This window comes from Syngnathus scovelli, chromosome 12 (genome assembly GCF_024217435.2).
Source record: "Syngnathus scovelli strain Florida chromosome 12, RoL_Ssco_1.2, whole genome shotgun sequence".
Lineage (NCBI taxonomy): Eukaryota > Metazoa > Chordata > Actinopteri > Syngnathiformes > Syngnathidae > Syngnathus > Syngnathus scovelli.
Window position 1 is genome coordinate 6,908,538 of NC_090858.1, and position 22,572 is coordinate 6,931,109.

Below are 22,572 nucleotides of genomic sequence, written 5' to 3' on the forward strand. Positions count from 1 at the left end.
CCTGTTCTCCACCTGCTATCACAGGCCGTGCCAGTCAGGTGCTGCTTTAGAGAGGGGAATGTGAGGCTAATCTCCATTGATGCAAAAGCCCCATTGTTCATCGTTCTTTGCCAACAATACCATTTAAATCCTGGCAAGGCTCCATGCTGGGATGAAGACTGCGACGAGAGAAGGCGTGTCTGTATGTTTGGGATGATCCAGGAGCGGCCATGAAATCACATTGCAGCAAGTGCGTACGGAGGTGCCAGATGCCGGGTGCGGCAGCCGTTTGGGTGTCTTTTTAGTCATGGGTCACAGCATGAAAAGCAGGACTAGGAGAGGAGAGGCTGCTTTTCACAGCCCAGGGTAATTCTGCATGTAAACGGGGCTTTGCATCTGACGGATGGGGCCCGGCAGCACAAATAAAGCAATCATTCACGATTGTGATGCGATTCACTGCACCGAGAATGTGGTTCATTTTCACATGAGGGAATTATGGCGCTGCTCATTATGTTTGAATGCGGCTCAGCCTTAACTACACTACTCACAAATATAAAATAAAAAATAGAGAGCGTGGGCTTTCAGGTGAAAATTCACAATGAACCCAAAATGCATTTGAAACTTTGCAAGAGAACTGAGTTAGTGTTCCGCATTAACATGTTGGGCAAACTTCTGCACATGTGCACATTTTATTTCATGGAACTCTGACTGTGGATGCTATGCTAAACAAAGTCCTCTAGAGGGATTTTAAAGAATGTGAAGGATGTACATGTGTGCACGTATCACCATGTTCTTCCCTTGAAAAACAACACTTTACTAAACATTGTAGTAAGTAAAGCCTTTTGTTACCAAACGCATAGTCGTGGTTGTTAATGCACGTTTTATGGACATGATTTCATTTCTTTGAAATGTAACTTTCAATCGCCTGTCAGTGTGCTGTTAACATGATATATGTAAAAGCTGCAATTTTATCATCAACTACTGGTCTAATGTTACCCTGTCAAATCTTAGAATTGGTTACATGTCACACAGGCACGTTAAAAGCTGCTACTAGAGTGTCATTAAGCCCAATTGGATGAAGAAAGAAGAACCAATAAATGGTCCAAAAATGTCAAACACACAAACCTCTTTCCAAGTGTCCTTTGCTTAATGTGTTTCATTTTTTGTGTGCATTTGTTGCATCGTGCTTGCAACGCTCTTCTTGGGGGTCTCCTATCCATCATGATGGAAATTATACACCGTAAAGAGCCTCAGAGTGTCGAGTGTTTCCTATAAGTGGGTCAAATGCTGGCCACTGTAAAGAATACAAGCTAGGAAAAAAATCCGACTCCTTTAGAGGAATTGCCTACCAGCCCAGCTGTTCATGCTCACACTCATTTGCATGAATAAATCAAGACCGCTGTTCCATTATTCCATCCCAGCGAGGCGGCATCCATGGATGACTGAGAAATGAAATGCCACTGAGACCCGTGATCATCCACGAGGCAGTGCGACACAAACTAAAAGAACCCATGAGAACATTAGCGAGGAGAAATATTGTTCCAAGACTCATATCAAGAGACGTTTTGTCCCAAAGAAGGGGCGTTTTAATCTCCACTACAACCGGTGGTGCATTAAAAATGGTTTTCAAGCTCATTACAGCTACATTGAATAACTTGTAATTTCACTTCAGCTCAATAACATTCTATCAGACACGCCCACAATGTTCTCCCACATCTCAAACAATCTTGTTATTGCTGAAATTGCACTTTAGTACATGATATGCATTGTGCTGCTCTAATTACACGGATTGGTAGCATCGCAGTTGAACAGAGAGCACACATTTGCCATAAATACGCTATTAACGTTTGATTAGAATATGACTAAATCGTTCAAAAACTGATTGAAAGATGAAGTGCTCTGCTGAAAACTGAATTACTTATTTAATTAGAAATGCATGGTCAAAGATGACAGTAACTTTTCTCAGTTTCTCATCCTTAATCGAACCAATTGTAAGCAAGAAATAATCTCTTGGATATCCACCAACCATTAATTATGAAATAATAATGGCCTTGTCTCAGTGTATTCAGAAATTACTCACTACTTGCTCAGTGTGACATCTGGGCCTGTTTAACTGAATACAAAGCGGATACTATACTTGCTACGACTTATTCTGCTGTGTGAATGGCAAGTGTTAGAGTACATGAAGTGCTATTTAATTCTGTAAATCTTGCTAATTTAACAATATTCTTGCTAGATATCGTTTGTCAACGTAGTCAATTGTTTATTGACAAATGAACTCACTTACCAATCTGATTTGTTTTTTTATGGCTCTGTAAAAATGTGTCTGTCAAAATAGTTGCTACACCAATCATTGGTGGAATGTGTGTTTTCATGAGAATCTAGCGCATTTACACCCCCTAGCTCTCTTTTATAAAACATTATTGATCCCCATCAGTTTTTCTCCACATTGTGTTTCACGCACCATTTCTTCTAAATTAATGATAGTTGTAGAAACAGAAGCTCGGAGGCTTACCTAAGTTGCCAGTCATCAAATAAGAATTGTGGAAATCCTTCATTCCCAATCCAACGATGTGGATGAATTCCTCGATGACCTGCATGAGCTCCACCGCTCCGGGATAGATCTGCACCAGACAACAAATTATTAAATAAATCTTAGAGAAAGCACCTCATTTTCCACTCTGCTGCTCTGAGTTCGCACACACCGAGTCTGTCTGTGGGGGTAAAAAATGTGGGGAATAAAGTCAAAACAAATCCAAATACAAATGTGATTAGAAATAAGCCTGCGGTTAATGCTTACTGAAGCAGATGACTGTGCCCTATTGTATGAGGTCTAGCATTTGAACATTATAACATACTAGAATCCTAGGTAGGCCTAGAGCGTTTTATTTTTATTTTTTTTTTTATTATTTTTTTTAATCTATTTGTTTTCTGTAACGTTTACCTGACAGGCCGAGTACACCCCATACTGGTCATAGGGTACATACATATATATTTATACACACGGACAGCTAAGTCACTAAATGAACGTGGATGTTTGATGTGGTGCTTTGTAGTCAGCACCATGGACAGCTCCACAGGCTCAGCCATTGCCACTGGGGGCGCAGTGTAAGCCATTCCCTTCTGGTCAATAAATCATATGCAAGACAATCCCAGAACTGCCCTGGAAGAGATGAAACCACTATCTGGGCTGCTCGTTCATATACTGACAGGTCACTTCTAAGCCCAGGCTTTGACAAGGAATGACGAGATTTGACAGCAACAACGACTTTAACTTTATTTTAACAAATGTGTGAGGATAAAATGAGGCTCTCAAGTAATTTAAAAAAGGCCTTTAAGTGGCATTTAGCAATTAGCACCTCATTCTGAGTTTATATTGGGAAAGCACCTTAGGCAGAGCTATGTATGTGTAAGTGTGTGTGTGCTTGTGTGAGTGAGATGCCACAAGTGCTCTCCTCTAAGAGAGTCAAATCAGTAGCGGGAGTTGGGGTGGGTGTGGTAAAAAGAAAAGCACATTGCATCGCCCCTTCCGGCATGTTTGACGCACAGCTCAGTCGTACGTATTTCACTAGTCTCCATGGCAACTGTAAAGATGTGAAGGCAGCACAGGGAAATGACTGCAATAGAGTATCTTTAGACAAAGCTCTTGCTTCCCTCGCCATGGTAACAGTGACAGGAGGTGACTATATAGTGATCCACAGTAAGGTGATTTTTTTTTTTTTGTTGCATCTTTAACGCATAATAGCGTGTGGGCGTTGTATAAATTGAGTGACATGCACTCATTAAGGCAACACAAGGCAGCAAGTGCGGAAAAATTACAACTGTGAGTCCCGGCATTCTCTGTCGAAAGCAAAATAGAGTGTGAATGTTAACTTGGCGGAAATTAAGCAAAAATTCCTTTTTTTCTGCATTTCCTGAAATCTGTTCAGCACATTCTGCTTCACTGAATTTCAGTGAGAGAAACAAGCAAATTATAGGCCCTGTCAAACTACAGCTACTATGAATAGATACTTAAATGCAGTCTATACAGGCAACTGCTGTCAACACTAAAGTGATGTAACTGGATTTCAGTTTGTGTCAGTGTCAGTGTTACCTCATTCAGGTGGATCTGGCAGCGGCATCAGAGCAGATGCCCTCTCCAGACTTGCATCTATCACAGATGGCATCTTTTGTCTAGGTTGTGTATGTTTTCGGGGGTTTCAGCTTACCGACACAAGCCGCTGTCTTAAAAAGACGGCATCTCCCAAAGCTCTGACTTGGTGCAACAGAAGATTTAGCCAGGAGCTACTATTCATAGATAAACGGCGTTGCGAGGGAGCGTATTGTTTTGAGCTGAGCATCGTTACTGCAGTGCTGCAGCCCTTAAATATGCATCCTGTGATTTTCCCAAAAACTGCCAATTTCTCTTGTTTGCCAGAGAGAGAGAGAGAGGCACGCGAGTGGAAGACTGACTTTTAGCTGCTGCACTATAATCAATAAAACATAAAGCCCGAAGTGCAACAGAGTGCTATAAATTCATCTTAAGTAATGGTCTAATCACCCTAATTGCCATGATTTGTATCTGCTATGTGGAACAATGTGGAGAATGAAAGAGCCCTGCAGTGCTTTTTATGGTTGGACAAGTCTCTGTGGCGGTGTTGCTGCCACCAAGTGGTGATCTGCGGAAGTAACCATCAAAATGAGGCCACATGCACTATCTGAGGACACTTGCTAAATGACCCCTGTGATTCAGAGCGTTATCTAAGCACAAACCTGACTTTTATTTAAGTCTATGGGTGACATGGCACAACATTGCGTGAGTTTTTAAGTGCACAACACTCATGCTGACCTGAATTATTCACTGCAACATGCCTACCTTCTGTGCATCCTCCCATTTCTCCTTGTTGTCCTCCTCCAAGAGATTACTGATGATTTGGAAGAAATTCTGTGGAAATATGACAGTAAATATGATTAACCCTATCACACATGTGAATCCTCTCAGTTGCTTAAAATGAGCAGCATCTCCTTCTATGCATCACTATGAGGTCATAAGTATGTGCGATGGCGTATCAGGGGCAACACAACACAGTCTCCTTGAACGCACCCCTGCAGCTTGCTGCAAAAATATTGAACGCTGGAGGAAATAAGCACAAGCTGCAACCATGGGGGGAAAAAAAACAGATGAAAGGGAATGTTTGAGCAGCTGTGTGCATTGTCTTGTTCAGCGGGAGAGAGTCAGGAATGCTTGGGGTGCATGCCTGCGGTCGTAATAGGACCTCAGTCTGATCCTTAGTCTTGTTATTTCGTCTGGTCCACGGCGTGCCTGAGGGAGAGTCTCTCTCTCTCTCTCTCTCTCTCTCTCTCTCTCTCTCTCTCTCTCTCTCTCTCTCTCTCTCTCTCTCTCTCTCTCTCTCTCTCTCTCTCTCTCTCTCTCTCTCTCTCTCTCTCTCTCTCTCTCTCTCTCTCTCTCTCTCTCTCTCTCTCTCTCTCTCTCTCTCTCTCTCTCTCTCTCTCTCTCTCTCTCACGCTCTCTCCCTCTCCATCTCTTGACACAGGCTATCTTGTTTTCTACTTGAATGCTTATGCTCCCTCTGGTGGTAATGTGCCCACTTTAACACTGCATTAGTGCAGAGACGCGTCGTGGGGGGGTGGGGAGGTCGAGTTGGAGTGGGGGGCTGCTGACTATCCGACTGCACTGTTGTCGGCCCACACACCCCAAAGACCTCCGGTAATAACCATGGACACAATGCTTTTCTCATTTCACAGATTTTTTTTTTATGGTGAGAAAATGGCTGAATGGGCTCAAGGTCGCCCGTCGACACATTCAACACATGGTCGACACATTCCCGTAGATTATTAGAGACGTTCATGGAGACTACATGGGACCACTGAGAGTTTCGAACATTACTGTTATATCTATTATTCATTTTTCACATGCCTTGAAAATTGTCAGTAAATGTCATGTTATATACAAGATGCCAAGTTCTTTTTTTTTTTGAGTCCGTTAATTATCCTTCCCATGTTATCTTTCTGACAAACCAAAAGGATGCAACAATATACATTACCAATATTTAGAATTCGTAAGGCATACAAAATGGCCAGACAGTATACATAATTGTCTGGATGTAATAATCATTCTATGATTCATTCATTTCTTCAAAATGAAGCATGATGGTGCCAGTCTCATGCATTGGAGTTGTTTTTCTTCAGCGGGAACTAGGGTGGAGTGAATTATGAACACTTCCTTCTGTCTAACATCTGAGGGGTGTACACAGGAGATGTCCTCACAATCTGACAGATTTGGAGCGTTTTTGCAAAGGGGAAATATTGCTACATTAAGAGTGCCGTGATAAAAGCCAACGGTGCTGCAACAAAATATTTGCTTGAGGGTCAGTTTATTTATGCAACCAGGTTATTGTATTTGAACAAGGGTGTGTAGACTTTTTATATCCATTCTTTGGGGTGATCTTATAATGACAAAAAAGCAATCGTGCCTACAGAGTGCTAACATTTCTTTATTTTGATTAACACTGTCAGGGAGGTATTTGTTTAATCAAATGATTATTTCTGTGTTTGTAGAACTGCACTGCATCATACGTTGAGCTGGATTTATTATTTTTATCTAATCATATTTTACGCCGACCACAATGTTAAATGCTTGATATGGGCATGATAAATGATTAATCGATTTATCTGAATTCATTATTAATTGCATCTTATACAGTTGAAGCAAAACAGAGCACACAAATGCTTAAGTGGTCATGTGGTTTCTCTTGAGTTTCTAGTCTGCGGTTTGAAATAGAAAACAAGTTTAATGGGCAGACAGATTATAAAGACAGAGTCTCCACTTCTAATGAATTAATTGATCATGATTTTCCCCATCCTTGATGAAGGCAATTTGGTAATATGATGGGAACTGCCCTAAAATCAAACCAACAAACAATTGTCTCTTTTGAGTTCTATTTTGGTGAGCGGGACCTGCAGACAGTGAGTAAATCACACGCGTATGCTGGCGTGAGCAGAGATCCCAAGGCCCGACAAGGGTGTCTTTGAAAGTGACACGGCTCTGAGCACATAAATTATCTTATTGAAGATGCAGGTGGAGCTTTAGCTATAATCTCTATCATTGACATAAAGAGGATCAGGACTGCAGTCAAGCCCAACATGATGAGATGAACCAGCTTAGGCTGTGGAGGAGACTTCTTAATACAATAGAGCCACAGGCTTGTTTGTCAGCCATTGTGCTGCCTCAGAGACTTCTCTAATATACGACAGTGTTGGCAGGGGGAGAACAATTTCTACGTATGTTCTAGTCCCATATAACACCACTAGATTTTTTTGTATTAATTGGGTTTTTCATAGCAGTCATTTGGTCTTCATAAATTACACTGAAAATAAGTTTGCAGGAATACATTGTCATATTACACTGGTGAACAGAATTTTACAATTTTAATCAAATGTGCAAATAAACTAGACTTTTGTCTTGCATTGATTCTACTCGTTAATTTACCTGCACGTCATCAGAAGACGGCTCATAGCTGGCCCTCTTGAAGGTTTCCGTCACATTGCGGAGGATCTCCACAGAAGAAAGCAGGTCACCGGCATAGAAGTTTTTCCTCTGGGTAAGGTCCAGCAGGTTTTTGGTCACCTGGGACATGCCATCCCCTGCCAGCATCCTCTGTCCCTTCGCAAGGTGGCCCTGAACCTCCAAAAACAGGAGAGAAAAGAACTTGGGGCATCGGCGTCCTTCACATTTTCAACAGACAGCTTCACATCGGAGGAAATGGAGTGAATGAAATATGAAAAGAAAGCTTATTTTCTCAGAGGCCCTTTATGTGACACTTAATATTTGAGTCAGACTCGATTGCATTGTACTTCGCAAATGCCTGAAATGAGCCAATGTGAATAAAAGGAGCTAACTGAAGCAGAAGATACACGTTTAGGGAGGAATTGCAAATGAGAAATTATGCTCGGAGTCTATAAAATATAAATCGGTAGTGGTATAGCAATACGGTACATTAAAAAAAAAAACATGTTACAATATTCCAACTGTATGTTGTATGAGTGATAGGGTTTTAAACAATTACAATAACAATTTGCATTGAGAAATACAGTTGATATAGTTTAATAGTATTTTAAATTAAAATTCGATTAAAAAAAGTCATGAAGGAGGCATAAAAGCTCCCATTTGTTTGTGCTCCATCAGAACGTAATATATTGAAGACTGTTATGCCAAAAATTAAAATGACTTCACATAAAAGACGAGGCGTCGTAATTTAAAAGTGGGCATGTTTTTGAGTGACTTGTAAAAGTTATTTTTAATCAATGGAATTGCAAAGACTACGCCATAACTCCTTTGAAGTGACGGCACAATCTAATGTTTCTGTAGCCAAAAAAAAAAAAAAAAAAAAAAACAGCATTACAATGCTACATGTCCGCCATATTTGGATGACTTGACTCTGTTTTTGTTCTTGGTTCCAACGTAATTGTAGCTCAGCTATTTACATCTGGGTGATTTAAGTCCAATACAGCAATAAAGCACGAGGGAAATGTGAGAAAATGAAGACAATTTATTACAGAACCAGCGATGGCAAAATGTTTACCACTCTATTGAAAGAGCGATGTTTAGCCTCAGTGCCATGAGAATGAGGATGATTGGTGGGGCGAAAGCGCTCGGGGTGGGTGGGTTACATTTTGATACATTGGGAGCAGAGGATGTGGGAGGGAGCTGACTTTGCACCTACTGATTGCTGCAAGTATCTGAATTCATTTGTTATGCATCGCGCATAGCTGGGCTGCTCCCAGAAGGCCATGCCGCGGTGATCCAAAGAGCAGCGTCGACTGGTCGTGCCTGTGAGATGGAGTGGGCGAGGAAAGGCGACAGATTTGGAGAAGAGGAAACAGTGGGTGAGAGATAAGACGGGAGATGAGGATGCGGCCGCAGAGAGTTTAGGGGTGGGATTAAGACCAAAGGAGAGTTGAATGACAGAAGGGTGCGGCGATGTCAGGGGGGAGTTGGAAACAGGAAATGAAGGGAAGAGAAGAGAAAAGGCCAGACATATTAGTTCTTTTCATAAGATATTTAACAATCCCCTTTTGTCCAGTTCTGCAGCTCATCACTCACAATCAAAATTTTATGCTGCATATTCAATTATGCAGTGCATTTGAGAGTGCTTTTTAAATGTATTAGCAGTAAAACCATAGTCCCGTGACTTGTAATATATGCATTGTGTCTTGTGTCATTAGTGCAACATGCAAAGTCGAGATTAGTTTATTCAAGCATGCAGCACTACTGCTGCGGTGGTTGTCAGGCGATGGAACAGCGAGCTAGAAATAGCAGAACCACCCAATATCCACCCACACGGCCATGCGCATCCTACATAGACGCTCCAACATCACACCTTCCCAGCTGTCGACCTGCTGGAGTGCACTTCACAGATCACCCGGTCGCTCGACATTCCGAGGAAAACTCCCACAGTAAAAAAAAAAAAAAAAAAGAAACATTTCCCCTGGCGTCCCTTCCTCGCTTAAACCTTTGCTACTGCTTGTTCTCGTTCATTTTCACTTTTCCACATGCCAACACACACGCTGTGAGAGAGGCCTCAAAGCCGCCCCTCCGATACACCTACCTTCTCCGCAGCTGGTACTACCTTCTCGTCTCACACGCACTTAGGCTACACAAAAACATTGCCCCAAAAGCACAGAGCGAAGACATGTGTTCCGCTCTGCACACTAACTGCAACCACAATCACGACCAAATTCTAGAATCACAGCACACTAGGATGTTGAATCCAAGTTGAAGAAAATTTGTATGGAAATTTACCAAAATCGGCAGGTTCTATGAGAATGCTCCTTATAATCATGTGTAGTCCCAAAAATATTTTTCATTACTTTTATTAATCCATGTAGGGGTCATTTTTGGTCATGGTTTTAATCTACACTAATTTCATATTTTGTAAAGATGCAGAGTTCATTTTTTCCAAGATGGAAGTACATATGAGCTTTTGGTACCTGTGAAGAGTTTAATAGCTTGAAGTTATCTTGCAGTAATTGCTCTCTCCTTTAGATGAGTGACATCAGACTTAATTGATAATTCAAGCTGCAGATAGGAACAGCAATTGATACAAATGGAAAGCTTTTTGAACTTTGCTTTGGAGCATAATCATCGAAAAGTATGTGTGACAATATAAATTATTAGCATGTCATATAAAATAAATAGCATTATGCAAATGAGCAAACTCATGTAATTCTATAACATTCAGTTGATAAAATTTGAGGGGAACAATTAGTGGAGTGGTTCACATGCTCAGCTCACGTGCACCATTAAAAAATAAAATGAAAAACTAAATGGATATCTGTCTGGCTAAATTTTGTTTTTTCTTTAATATTTTGGAAAAATCTGCCCCAAGCTACCCCTCCGTACCTCCAACTGCGTTCTTTTTTTTTTTTTTTTTCCGTCCGTGGATGTCTGTCAATGTCAAGGCTAGGACAGATCCTTCCGAGCATTCTTGGTACACTGATTGGAACCTTTTCTAAAAAGATTTATATCAAATGTCAAGGCGCTCTGGAGGCGTCACAGTCAGTGGCAAATGACCAAATCAGCTGCCAAAAGAAGACTCCCCCACCCTCCCAGCAAGATGCCATTCATTGATCAGCTAATCATCTCTGAAACATTGCTGCCAAAAGTGCCGTCCAATCTCTCAGCGACAATGTGTGCTCACATCTCAGGGTGTCATTATCTAAGGGGGGGAAAATTCCTATTGGACCAAGAATCACTAATCCACCAATGCTGAACAATCCGTATTTTATTTATTTTTTGGTCTTATTTGACTGAGTAACCCTGACAAGCTGGACAATAGCATTGGACTTGATCGTTCACTTCCCTAATGCAAGTGGACAGTAATGGTAAAGTTCTCAATCTCGACCTGAATTTTCACTTTAATAAATGAGATTTGACCTTTGATCTTCTCCAGTAAGGCCTTCGAACTCAAACTTAAAATGTATATTTTTGTTTTAAGTTGATGAGCGAATAAAAAAATCTTTACATTCCACTTGCATCGGGGACAAATGAGCCACTGTTCCACCAGATTCTGATAGAGCGTTTCTTGTGTGCGGCACAAATAAGTGTCAATCGAAGAGGGTTGGCATGTAAAACGTAATCTAATTGATGCATCTTGGAATAAAAATGCAGATAGGATAGGACGAGATTTTGTTTCTCGTTGTTTCAGTCAGCTCAATAGATTGTTACAGGCAGACAGAAATCCTTCAACTTTGTATTTGTGTGTGGCTTCACAATAAAGACTCTTTGTTGCCTTCAACACAACAGCCTTGTTATTATGAGACTGCTACTGAGTGTAGAAACCGACAGTGTGGGTAGACAAACAAAGATCCGCAATGTTTTGTCTTACAATTTCGGTAATGGTTCAATTTTGGCAGAAATCTGAATTCTACAGAGTACTTTTCTAGTTTAGAAAGTCTAAAAAAACAACAAAAAAAACCCAACAACTTTCATCTCCACTCAGCTTCATGCTTGCGCTTGTGTTTTAGTCTGATGAGTTCTACTTTAATTATTCGTCAGCTTTGTTTCTGTCATCCTGCCTGTGTTTCTATTCCGACTGAGATTTAGCCTGCGTAGTTCTGCCTTGTCAAAATCCAATTTACATTCTACATGGCTGCAGCTGAGCCCGCGCGCTTGGGTCCACCTGTCTTTCCACATTGCGGCATTATCCACATTTGTGGAAATTCTACCCGCCCGCAACTACCCGACCCCATCGTTCCGCCTCTGGTGGCAGTTGTCACCGGTGATGGGTGAATCGTCGCTTACGCCCCAGCACCGGCTGCCGTTTCTATGATGACCTTGATGATGACAGCAGTGTAAGCGTCGATGCCCCAAACACTTTTTGGACACGTCACCAGAGCTGTCTGGCTACATTTATGTCTTAAATTGAGTTGCGTTGCTTGTGCTGATCAATATTTCATCCTTGTTAAGTTGGTCCCAGCAGCCCAAATATCCTGGAGAGAAGAAAAAGACCTAATCATGGTCTCCTTGCGCATCAGGTCCTCTGAGTTTCACCTCAATTTGAATACAAAACAAAAGGTTTGGAGGTTCTAGTCCATTCAGTGTCTCAGAACGTAGCCTGCTGAGACTTTTGCTGCGATTAATTACTTTACAAACAAACTTGACCTGACCTGATCTATTCTCCATTACAGTCTTTTTCCAGTGCTAAGTGCCAGTGTAGTTAAAATATGAACTATGTATGTCTGCTCTTTTTTATTTTACCCTTTTATCATTGCATCAGGCCGTCCATTATGCGAGCATCTAAGGTCAAAAGATCTGGCACCCAAGTGCTATTATACTCACAAAACTCCTGTGTATTCACCTTCTGTACTGTCCTTCTGTACTAACAGACTGAGCAACGGGCTGATTCCCTGGAAATGATAGAATGTCCTGACATAACAAGGCTTACGACTGGCTGACATTACTGAAGTGGGGCTTTTATTCAAGATAACAAAAATGACAGTACTGAACTTGACTTATCAAGATAAAATATCCTTCAGATGACTCTATATCATAAACTACATGAAATTCATCAGTAGCACTTGAATTTAAGTGGAAGAAGAGCACTCAGTGAGTGCAATTCTTTGCCAAGTCTAAAATATTTTTCACCTAAGACACCAATGAGTTAATTGATGAAAGATAAGTACATTTTCATTTGGAATATTATCATCATGAGAACATATTGCATATCTACTTATATCACATTTTGTTGTGTGAGCAAATTATGACATGTGCGTCAATTAAATAGATGTAATCCACATATTTTGACCATTTTTGTTGTGTTCGGTGTAAAACATGTTAAGATATGGCGTGAAAAATAGACTATATTAGTGATAGCAATAACTGAAAGTTAAACTTTCCAAATGTCAAAAGTTTTGGAAATCAGAAATGGTATTTCTGATTTCCAAAACTGTTCAAATTTTGTCTCCTTGAAAAACATACTATGTAAGGTGAAGTAATAGTAATAGTAAAAATCCATGCTAGGATAAATTGTAAATTCATCATTTTTCCAAACATGTATCTTATGGTTTTATATTGTTTATGCAACATGCAACAAAAACATGCCTTGTCTTCCCCATTACAAAACAAAACAGTGTGACTGCTCCTTCTGCCAAATGTCTAAAAACACATCAGATAATTTTTTGATAACAAATGTGCATTGAGTCACAGCACCGTGCAAATCTGACAGGTGCTGCCAAGAGTTACGTTGAGTGTTGAATTGGGATGAAGGGATAAGGGCATTGTGCCTGGATTTGGCGGCGGAATTCTGGCACCAGATTTAGTGTCACAAGGTTTTGTAGATTTCACAAAAAAATAGGCAAGAAACTTGTAGAACAATAACGCCTGCCATGTAGTTTAAAGATTGCTGTGGTAAATCAATATATTCTTCTTGAATCACCTTTTCCTTGTATATTTATTTTATTTTTCCTTGATCAAGCAAAAATAACTGCCCGGTGCATATACTAAGACGTTTAAATAAATTACCAATGACAAATAATTGTTTGTCCTCACCTGTTGCATTGGGTGGACATCTATTAAAAGCCAGTTCCCCAGAAGGTGTTCGTCTCCACAACATCGACACAGCATAATCCTCAGGACAAATCTCATACGGTGCTGAAATTCAAAATGTAAGTATTGTACGGTACTGCGCTAACCATTTGCATTTCCTGAATGTGGCAATCATTTCTTTGCAGTACTTTGAAAAGCAATACTAGCAATACGAGTCTGTGTGAACACATACTAGCGACATTCATTGTTCAACATGTTGATTCACAAAATACAAAATCAGTGGTGTGAGCTCAAAGATGGATCTATTTTACCAAGAGCTTATTAACAATGTCAATGTACAGTAAGACAATCTAGCAAACAGCCACAACTAATCAATACCAACTGGAATTTGTGCATCAAGGATCAATATGTTTGTTTTTGCTTTTAGCTCAGCAAAACAGGATGAGTGGTTCTTTTTTTTTGGGGGGGGGGCACTATCTCCCCTTGATGTAGAAATTTGTTTTGCATCAATGGAGCATGTATGTTTGTGGTAATATAATTCATCTCCTCTCAATACCTAAACAGCTGATGTATTGTGTAATACCATTTATTGTGCCTCACCTGGGCACCGTTGGTCACTGCACTTCCGGACTTCTTCTCTGTTGCCGTCACACTGATGCCCGCTCGTCGCTGCCCCCTGACATACTCGAGTTCGTCTCTGCCATCCTCCGTCACATGACTTTGAGCAGCCGCTCCATGGACCCCATGGGTTCCACTGGCCGTTAGCTGGAACACAGTCATCTTGTTAGGCTCAATCAGAAACATCCAATTTGACAAAGATTTACTTCCACCGTTTGTTTATCTCAGACTTAGTATGCTAGTAATACTCCAAAATTGAACAAAATAACTTAGAGCACTTAGCAGCATGTGTGTTTTATGGCTGCAAAAGCTTCTCTACAAATGCTGATTATTTCCCTCATGCTGCCAACGTTACAGCTTAATAATTTCAAAGTTGCCATAACCAGCAGCAGGTTTTATGCCCTTGTAATGAAGACTATTAAACTGAGCATTAGACAAAACAATGCTACCCTTCAGCAATATGGTAATTCCCATACCCCTGCTCTTAAGAAGCAGCAAACACATGCATTGTCCTTCAACTAACCGCCTACTCTATTGCCCACATGTAGAAACCAGAAACTACCAAGTCAGACTGGCCAAAACTATCCAGATGTTTGTTTTGTAGCAAATCGTTTATTATCGGAGACTGGGCACTGTCCTTCATTCCCTCCACACCTTAATTTATTGGTTTGTTTAGCAGTGCGTAATAACTCGCCAGCCACCATCAATTTGATGTGCATAGTCAGTTTTAATACGCAAGCGTTTGATCGCTCACCTTGTGATACATTTGAATTGCTAAATTGGCTGAGCTCATTAAAGACAAAAAAAATCGCATAATGTATCATCACTGTGTGAAGCCAACAACAACATTGCCGAGTTCATTATCACACAAATTGCTGGAAAAAATGAATACAAACACCCTCAAAAGTCTTTGTTACTTTTAGTGCTTCGGTTTGATAATTTAGCTGCGAAACATTTCGACAGACTTTCACAATGAAAGAAGAATAAGTAAGGGAATAAATCTGTGCTCTCTCAGGCTGCAGTAGCAAAAATTGCATCAGGAGATTATGTGAAGGCCTTGGTGTGATGAGACAAGGCTTGATGGTGGCCACTAAGCTGACATCTCTGAGCCTCTAATGCATCAATGGTGTTGACAGACAGGGTGGACGCCTAACCCGGAATTCTATGAAAGGCATACAGCATTTCTAACTGGATTTTACAAATCCAATTGATAGAGCATGGTCTTGAACATTATTGCTATTTTCTTGATTCTTTCGCTAGAAAGCTTTAAAAAAAAACAATATTGGGTTCCTGCTAGAAAGAATGATTGCGATAATTGTAATGCAAAATGGGCTTCCATCATCCCTTCACATTTATGAACTAAGAGCCTCTTTTTATTTATTTTATTTTATTTTATTTTTTTACCTGTGCAGTCAGGATTATGGCACTCTCTGCTTTCTGCCCAGTGACCGCGACACTCCGATCCCCCATGTGCGGCCGCCGAGCACTGCCTGGTCCTCTGCTGAGTGCCGTTGGCACAGGTCACTGAGCAATCGCTCCAAGAGCTCCACTCCTGCCACTGTCCATCCACTGAGGCACCAGCCACAACACAATACCGCATGTCGCAAGTGATGGAAGGAAAATTAATAATAAATAGATAAAAAGGGCAGACAGAAATGGAAGATTTAGAATAAAATCCAGAGGGATAGAAATGTATTAGGCAATGTAAGTACTTCCGAAGGACTAGACTACAGATTTACTTTGATATGATGACTGTCACGGTGTTCAAGACTATTTAATGCTGTCCATACGGAGGACAAGATCAACTCCCAACAGGGCATAGGCAAGAATTATTGTGAAGTCAAAAATAATGATCAGCACTAATATGACTTTGATGCCAGCAGAATATTATTGACGATTCACAGGGTGCGCGGAAAGTACTACAGTAGAAGCTTAAATGCACCGCAAATCCTGGATTGATTCAGCTTTGTTCTCATGATTGATTGCAGCACGATTATATGCATAAAAGCTCAACTGCTTCTATTTTTAGCACATTTTACTCTTTGCTAATTGTAATTGCATTGATGATTTTACCAAGACAATTCCACCAAAAACAGATTGACTGGCTTAAGCGATTTAATGGGTTGCTGAGTCAAATAAGCTATTTTGTCTACCTTGTTTATTGTAATAAGTTTATTCATTGACGTATGCGTCGATGTTATGGTAATACATAATTCCGTCATTGTGAAACTACTTTAAGTATGAAAAGTGTGTGGTGAAGTAACAAAATTGTGTGAACTGAAAAACCTGAGGCAACCCTAATTTGATTCAAAACTTCAAAAATGATGCTCAAGAGTGCCATTTTCTAACGTTTGTCGAGTTATCTAGCAGACAGACGATACCTGGGCAAAGGGCTATGTTGCAAAGCTTAGTCTGCGTCTCAGGTCCGTCGCAGGCCCGGCCTCCGTGCTGTGGGGGCGCACACATCCTAGTCCTAGTGCGGTGACCTCGGCCACACGTGAATGAGCACAGACTCCACGGCGACCACTCCTCCCATACGCCGTGCACTGCGGGCGCAGAGAAGGTGTCAGGCCTGATCAATATCCCCTTCGTCGTGCCATTGCTTTAACGAACAATAATAAACTGCGCAAAGCCATAAAAAGAAATAAAATCAATCAAATGTAATTAGCTATTATTAAGATAGTAGATGAAACAATGAACAGATGGACAACTCACAGGCTTAATTCACAAAGCCTCGGGCATAAGCGTCCGTCAATTAAGTATATTTGGCAATCATTATTTAACTTTTCAGGGTGAAGACTAATTAACGAAGCGGCACATAGACGAGAGAGATCACTGTTCCAGGTTGGTTTGAAGAGACTTCTTAAGTAAAGATGTAGTTGGCGTGTGGTAGGACAGCTTAATTTTGCAGTTTGCTAATTCTTGCTTAGTTGACTGCAAAAGATTTGGTTGATTGGGAACGACAATGGTCTCTGCAAATTTGACACTGCAATAACGTATCAATAAATATTATGCAGCAGAAAGACTGTAACTCTGGTCCCTTACTTTTGATAAAAGTCATGTGCTATAAATAATCTTTAATATGTATCAGATTTCATACAATCTGAATTAAGGTAGGTTTCGACATCAGGCGTGCAAACGATGCAAGAAATGCTCCCAAGGTAGGCAATTATTTCGTCTTTAAGATCAGTGTAAATCCCAGATGATGCTATTTTATTTTTGCATCCTCAAGATGCACTACTGCAATAATTATTCCTCAATATTTTAAGAAAAGAATCAGTAAAGCAGCAATTGTTAGTGAGTGAGCACACACTTTCTTTTCATTTTTCTTTTCATTGTATGCCTCCTCATTAGTTGAGTTTTAAAGGACAAAAGTGTTTTGTTCTAACTTTCTAATTTTACACAGTAGCTGGCAAAATATGTTGTTTGCAGTGAAATTTAATTCAGCATCTACAGCTGACAGATGGCAACTTCCTCCTCAAACTGCAGACTGTGTTTACGATTGGTTCAAAGTTTTACTTTGGAAAGTAAAATATGGAAATTCGAGCAGCAGACTTACATTAGTTCACATCTTGCTTTGGCACCAGATAATTAATAGCAAAAGCAAACCTCTGTGGTCTTATACAGTTTAGATCACCTGCAAAAAGGGTTACAATGTATTTTGTATTCTGAATATTTGCAAAATATACACCAGTCGGACTGCTGTCTTTCAGACGGAGGTGTACACCAAAGGGTTGACTCGGGGCTAGATTCTAAAAAAAGTTTCCTTTTCTATCACTTCTTATCGGAACATTGCTCTAAACAAATCTAAAACTTGACCAGTGACCTGGAACAGGCAACAAATAGATTTATGGGTAGAAAGTACACTGCCCCGACCTTGGTGATTGTCCGACACAAGGCTGCTTTGTAGATGTAAAATGAATTGTACAAAGGCAATAGTTATATCTCAGGATCAGTGTTGGGTTATTTGTATTTTAGGAAGAAACTGATTGTTCCTGCAAAGCATTAGTCTCAGTCCCCTGCCTCTGGCCAGTGCTTTGATGCGCCAAACTACAAACATGAAAAGTATAAATGAACACAATGTCTATAATATCTGCATTTGTATCACTGCGTTTTTTTGTGACCACTTTCTTTTTTTTTTTTTTTAATATAATGCTGCAGCGTAGCAAATGTTTTGAGGCCAACCCAATAGAGAGACCGGCCAGTGAACTTGACAGACCGGTTCATAAATTTGCAATTTAGCAAAAGGAAATAGTTGTGTTTGTCACTCAATGAATAACTTCGAACACCATGAATTATTTCTGCTGTTTGATTACAAAAACCAGTGCCTTCATCACATACAAAACACTATCAGATGGTCTATTTTTTTCAGAATTATAACTTCAGAAGGCTTTTCAATTTTTTTTCTTTAATAAAAAACATTTTATTTAGCAGCGGGATCATTATTCTCACAATTGCACATAGGTGGTGGTGGTGGTGGTGGTGGTGGTGGTGGTGGTGGTGGTGGTGGTGGTGGTGGTGGTGGTGGTGGGGGGGAGCTAGAATTGATAAGACCACAAACCTCATTCACTTAGCTGTTGTTCAAAAGTACTAAAAATTCATGGGTATATGGTGTTTTCAACTATAAATGTCAAACATTCACTGACATTCTGTCAAGAAAAGCTGCCTTCAAAATCGACCAAGGTAATCTGAATTCTGTTTAAAAAGAGGAGGTTTAAAAAGAAAACTCAAAAACCTTGATTGATGACTCATATTGACTGAATGACATGAGTCACATTGAAATGGGGGAAAAAAAGAAACAAAAAGAAACAGAAGCGCCAAAGAGGCTATTTTCAATATTGATATTTCATTATAGTATTAATGATCGATCAACATATTTTTACATGCAAAAAGCAACACATCTAATTTTGGCATACGCCGGGTTGGGTACTGTACATGCTTCTACGTTGGCATGCAGAAATATGAGATGTTTTTATTATGAGTCAGTTCATTTGATGCATAAATTAATATCTAGAGAAAAAAAAAAAAAGCCAGTTGGAAGTTTGCTTGGAAGGTTAGTGACTCAACCCTCACAAGACGCAAATATAGATTAGTTTCATATGAAACAACAAAACAGCAGAATAGGTCAGAAGACAAATATTGAGTTAGACATTTGAAAATTACAGTTATGGTCTTTTCTTCACACTCGCTATGTGTGAAGAATATAAATCACTTTACAATTTTGTTTATTTAACTTTTTCATAAGGAAATAATGTTCTGGATTCATAATTGGCCAAAAAATCAAAAATACATGAACTGGAAGGATTTTCCAATTCCACTATGTGGTTATTATCTATATTTCTTTTTCATGTCAATCCAAGTCCTTAATACTGTTAGATCCCAACAGAAGTAATTCTAGAGCTGGCTTTCACTCAGCTGTTATTTGAAATGATTCATTCTGTTTCTCTCGCGCAGTAAGAACATGGACCCTTTAGAACATACTAGCCAAATTCCCACTTACATGTGCTGTATATAAAATTAAGTTCCATTCATACCAGATTTGTATGTGTCGAAAATGTCTCTCCTTGTATTCAGAAATAGGCCACTCTACACTGTTGGATACATTTAGACACATAATTTAACAGCGCCATCAAGCTCCTTTATCAAGCGGTGAAATAATTTCCACATCAAATCACAGTACAAGGCTGCGTTCACACTTGTCTGGTTTAGTTGGGTGAAAACCAACTGTGGATGCGATTGCTCTGCTGGTACTGTTCATTTGGTCAAATGTGGCAAAGAAGCGGCTCCGCGTTGTGAACTTTGGTGCGGAACAGTTCACTTCAGTTGAAGTGTGAAAACTATATTGAAAAAAGACAGCCACTGTTAAAATGACAGCATAACATTCTTGACATGAAAATGAGCAGGTGCTGAAATGGCTATGCATCAGTGCCGGTTGATGGAAGCTTTTCATAACATTTCAATTGATTAAAAAAAAAAAAACAACAACATAATTGCTATCTGCAACCCAATGGGTAGCTTTTGTTTATAGGTGAAGCGGACCAAGTGTGCATGCACTCTTTTTTTTTTATTTTTTTATAATATAACTTTGTTTTTCAAAAAGTAAACATCTCAAGTTGAGTTGCTCACATGAACACGGTGTCCAAGAAAAACCACAAAGACAAACACTGACTCATCCAACATAATCAAAGAACTGGACCTCATGCAGCAGGACCACCAGGACTCCTAACAGCTTCACAGCTCAAGCCGTGAAAATTATACACACTGTTACCCCCTAAGTGAACCATGAACTTCTCATCAAATGTGATTCCTGCCCTTGTACATTTTTGTTTGCTTTTGTTGTGCCACCACCAGTCCAAAAAAAAATAGTGTTTGGTATATGTTTGCACGAAGTAGATCATATTTTAGCTCATTTGTTCTGTGATTGCCTCTATTTGTACTGGAAGAACATTTTAATTATTCTTGAGCATGAACAAGTGCCTGATAAAAAGACGCGATGACTCATTTGTCATATTATTTGTTCTGGTTTAGGTTGAGGATGAGGGCTTGTGAGGTGGAAGGTGTGCTTTAAGAAACGCAGCCGAGCTATTTTTGAGTTTCCCCTGATAATCTTCAAGGAAATGACGCAGATGTTTTATCAGTTGCCGCTCCGTGCAGAATCAAGCGTCATTAAACCATTTTGCTGCGGATGAGGTGCCTTTTTGTTATATGGTGAAATCATAGCGGTGATAATGACAAAAAGAACCACACATTCACAAAATAACTAGAAAGAAAACACTTGATTAGGAGCGCTTAAAATGATGATTATAATACGTTGCAAGACACATTCCGATACAACACATTTCCTGCCATTTCAACAACAAATGAGTTAAAAGAAACATTCAAGAATCTGCGGCTAACACTACCTGGACAAGGGGCAGTGTTATTGCAAACCCTTGATTCTCTTAAAGGGCCGCTGCAGTGTGTTCCGTATGGTGAGACACATGTTCTTGTTCGCACCTGCGACCCTTGACCGCAAGTTACAGAGCAAGAGCTCCACTGGGACCACTCCTCTGCACCTGATTCACCTGTATGGGAGAAGGGTGACACTAGTTAAATGCAGCAATATGGTCTTGGGGGGGCGCGGCTAAGGAGTGGCAAAGTGGGCAGTAAAATAGGACGAGGCCAAAGTTAGCCGGATTTCAAGAGGCAAGTTTTAAAGGCACCCAATTGTACACTACACGTTTTTTTTTTTTTTTTTGTGATCTTCGACAAATAGGTATTGGATTGTTTTGACAGCAATCACTAAGTAAGCATATCACTTCAAGTCATAACAAACGTGTATTTATCCAAAGATCACAAAAAAGTGGGTATCAAAAATTTAACAGTAAACATTGTTGCATTCGAACGTTCTTTCAGTTCATCTGTATAAATTTTGCAAGCATTTCAGTGAAACAAAACATGTTGAAAAAGCAAGGTAAAAAAACACCATAAATAAATAAAACTTCATAAGATGATGGTGACATGCAAGGATGGATGACATCTGATAAAACAAAATGGAAACTGTGAAGGGGGTTAGTTAAGAGGTGGGAACTGTGGATTGCCCTGCACTGCAGCAAAAACATTTCCTTGACATGTGGTATTTGTACACTTTCTTGTTACCAATAAGTTAAAACTCGATTGCAGTTAGTTGATCATCCCCAAAAATGATGAGTCCCTGTAAAAATAAAATAAATAACATTAAATTTGTTCTTTGTTGTAGGCCTTTTAGCCAACTGTGGGTTTTATTATTCTTTATATTTGAATTACTATTGATGCTGTTAATTAAAGTCATCAAATTAAAATTATTAAGAGATAACAGATTCACAAAAGCCCAAATGGGACCCAAACAGCAGCATATTTATGTCACCAACACCACAGTACAACAAAATGCCTCGTACGCAATTATTATTATTATTTTTTTTGTTGATGTAATCATTTTATCTGAGGCTTATTGAAGGCAAGCGATCGCTTTAAGCACCCTATGCTTCTTACCACATAGCATACTAACATAAATCGATTCAGCCAATTAGGTATCAGAAAACTGCAGCTAGATTTTGAGATTATAAAATAGACTGGAAGGTGGATCAATTTGTTAAATGAGGCAGCACAGGGAATGTAAATAATGTGAGGATGAAGAACAGAGAAGCACTCCAATAACACACCTCGACAGGGATGCGACATATCGAAAGCGTGTGTTCCAAGTCTTGATGAGTTGGATGTTAATTTTGTGAGATGGTAGGTTGCAAATTAAAAAGGAAATGGACAGTGTTTAAAAGGTGTTAAACAAACAGCAATGTGAACAGAACAACAAATGGTAAACACTTTCCCAAAGCAAACAAAGAACAAAACTCTCCAGAGGAAATAACCCACTAATAAACTAAATACTACGTTGTTGTTGTTTTTTTTAAACA

At 39.8% G+C, this 22,572-nt stretch overlaps 1 protein-coding gene across 7 annotated transcripts in view; it reads right to left on the minus strand.

The window, feature by feature from the left end:
- Positions 1-22,572, minus strand: part of adgrb3 (adhesion G protein-coupled receptor B3) — an 87,229-nt gene that overhangs the window by 32,696 nt on the left and 31,961 nt on the right. For 5 of the 7 annotated variants that reach the window (XM_049736167.1, XM_049736168.1, XM_049736165.1 and 2 more), the window contains 9 exons: positions 21,046-21,207; positions 16,525-16,689; positions 15,548-15,712; positions 14,126-14,290; positions 13,529-13,630; positions 8,703-8,809; positions 7,469-7,663; positions 4,835-4,903; positions 2,495-2,603 (listed from right to left, as the gene is read on the minus strand). In XM_049736167.1, the coding sequence (XP_049592124.1) occupies positions 2,495-2,603; positions 4,835-4,903; positions 7,469-7,663; positions 8,703-8,809; positions 13,529-13,630; positions 14,126-14,290; positions 15,548-15,712; positions 16,525-16,689; positions 21,046-21,207 (1,239 nt within the window). The remainder of the gene's footprint in view (positions 1-2,494; positions 2,604-4,834; positions 4,904-7,468; positions 7,664-8,702; positions 8,810-13,528; positions 13,631-14,125; positions 14,291-15,547; positions 15,713-16,524; positions 16,690-21,045; positions 21,208-22,572) is intronic. The other 2 variants (XM_049736169.1, XM_049736170.1) reach the window with 2 other exon arrangements.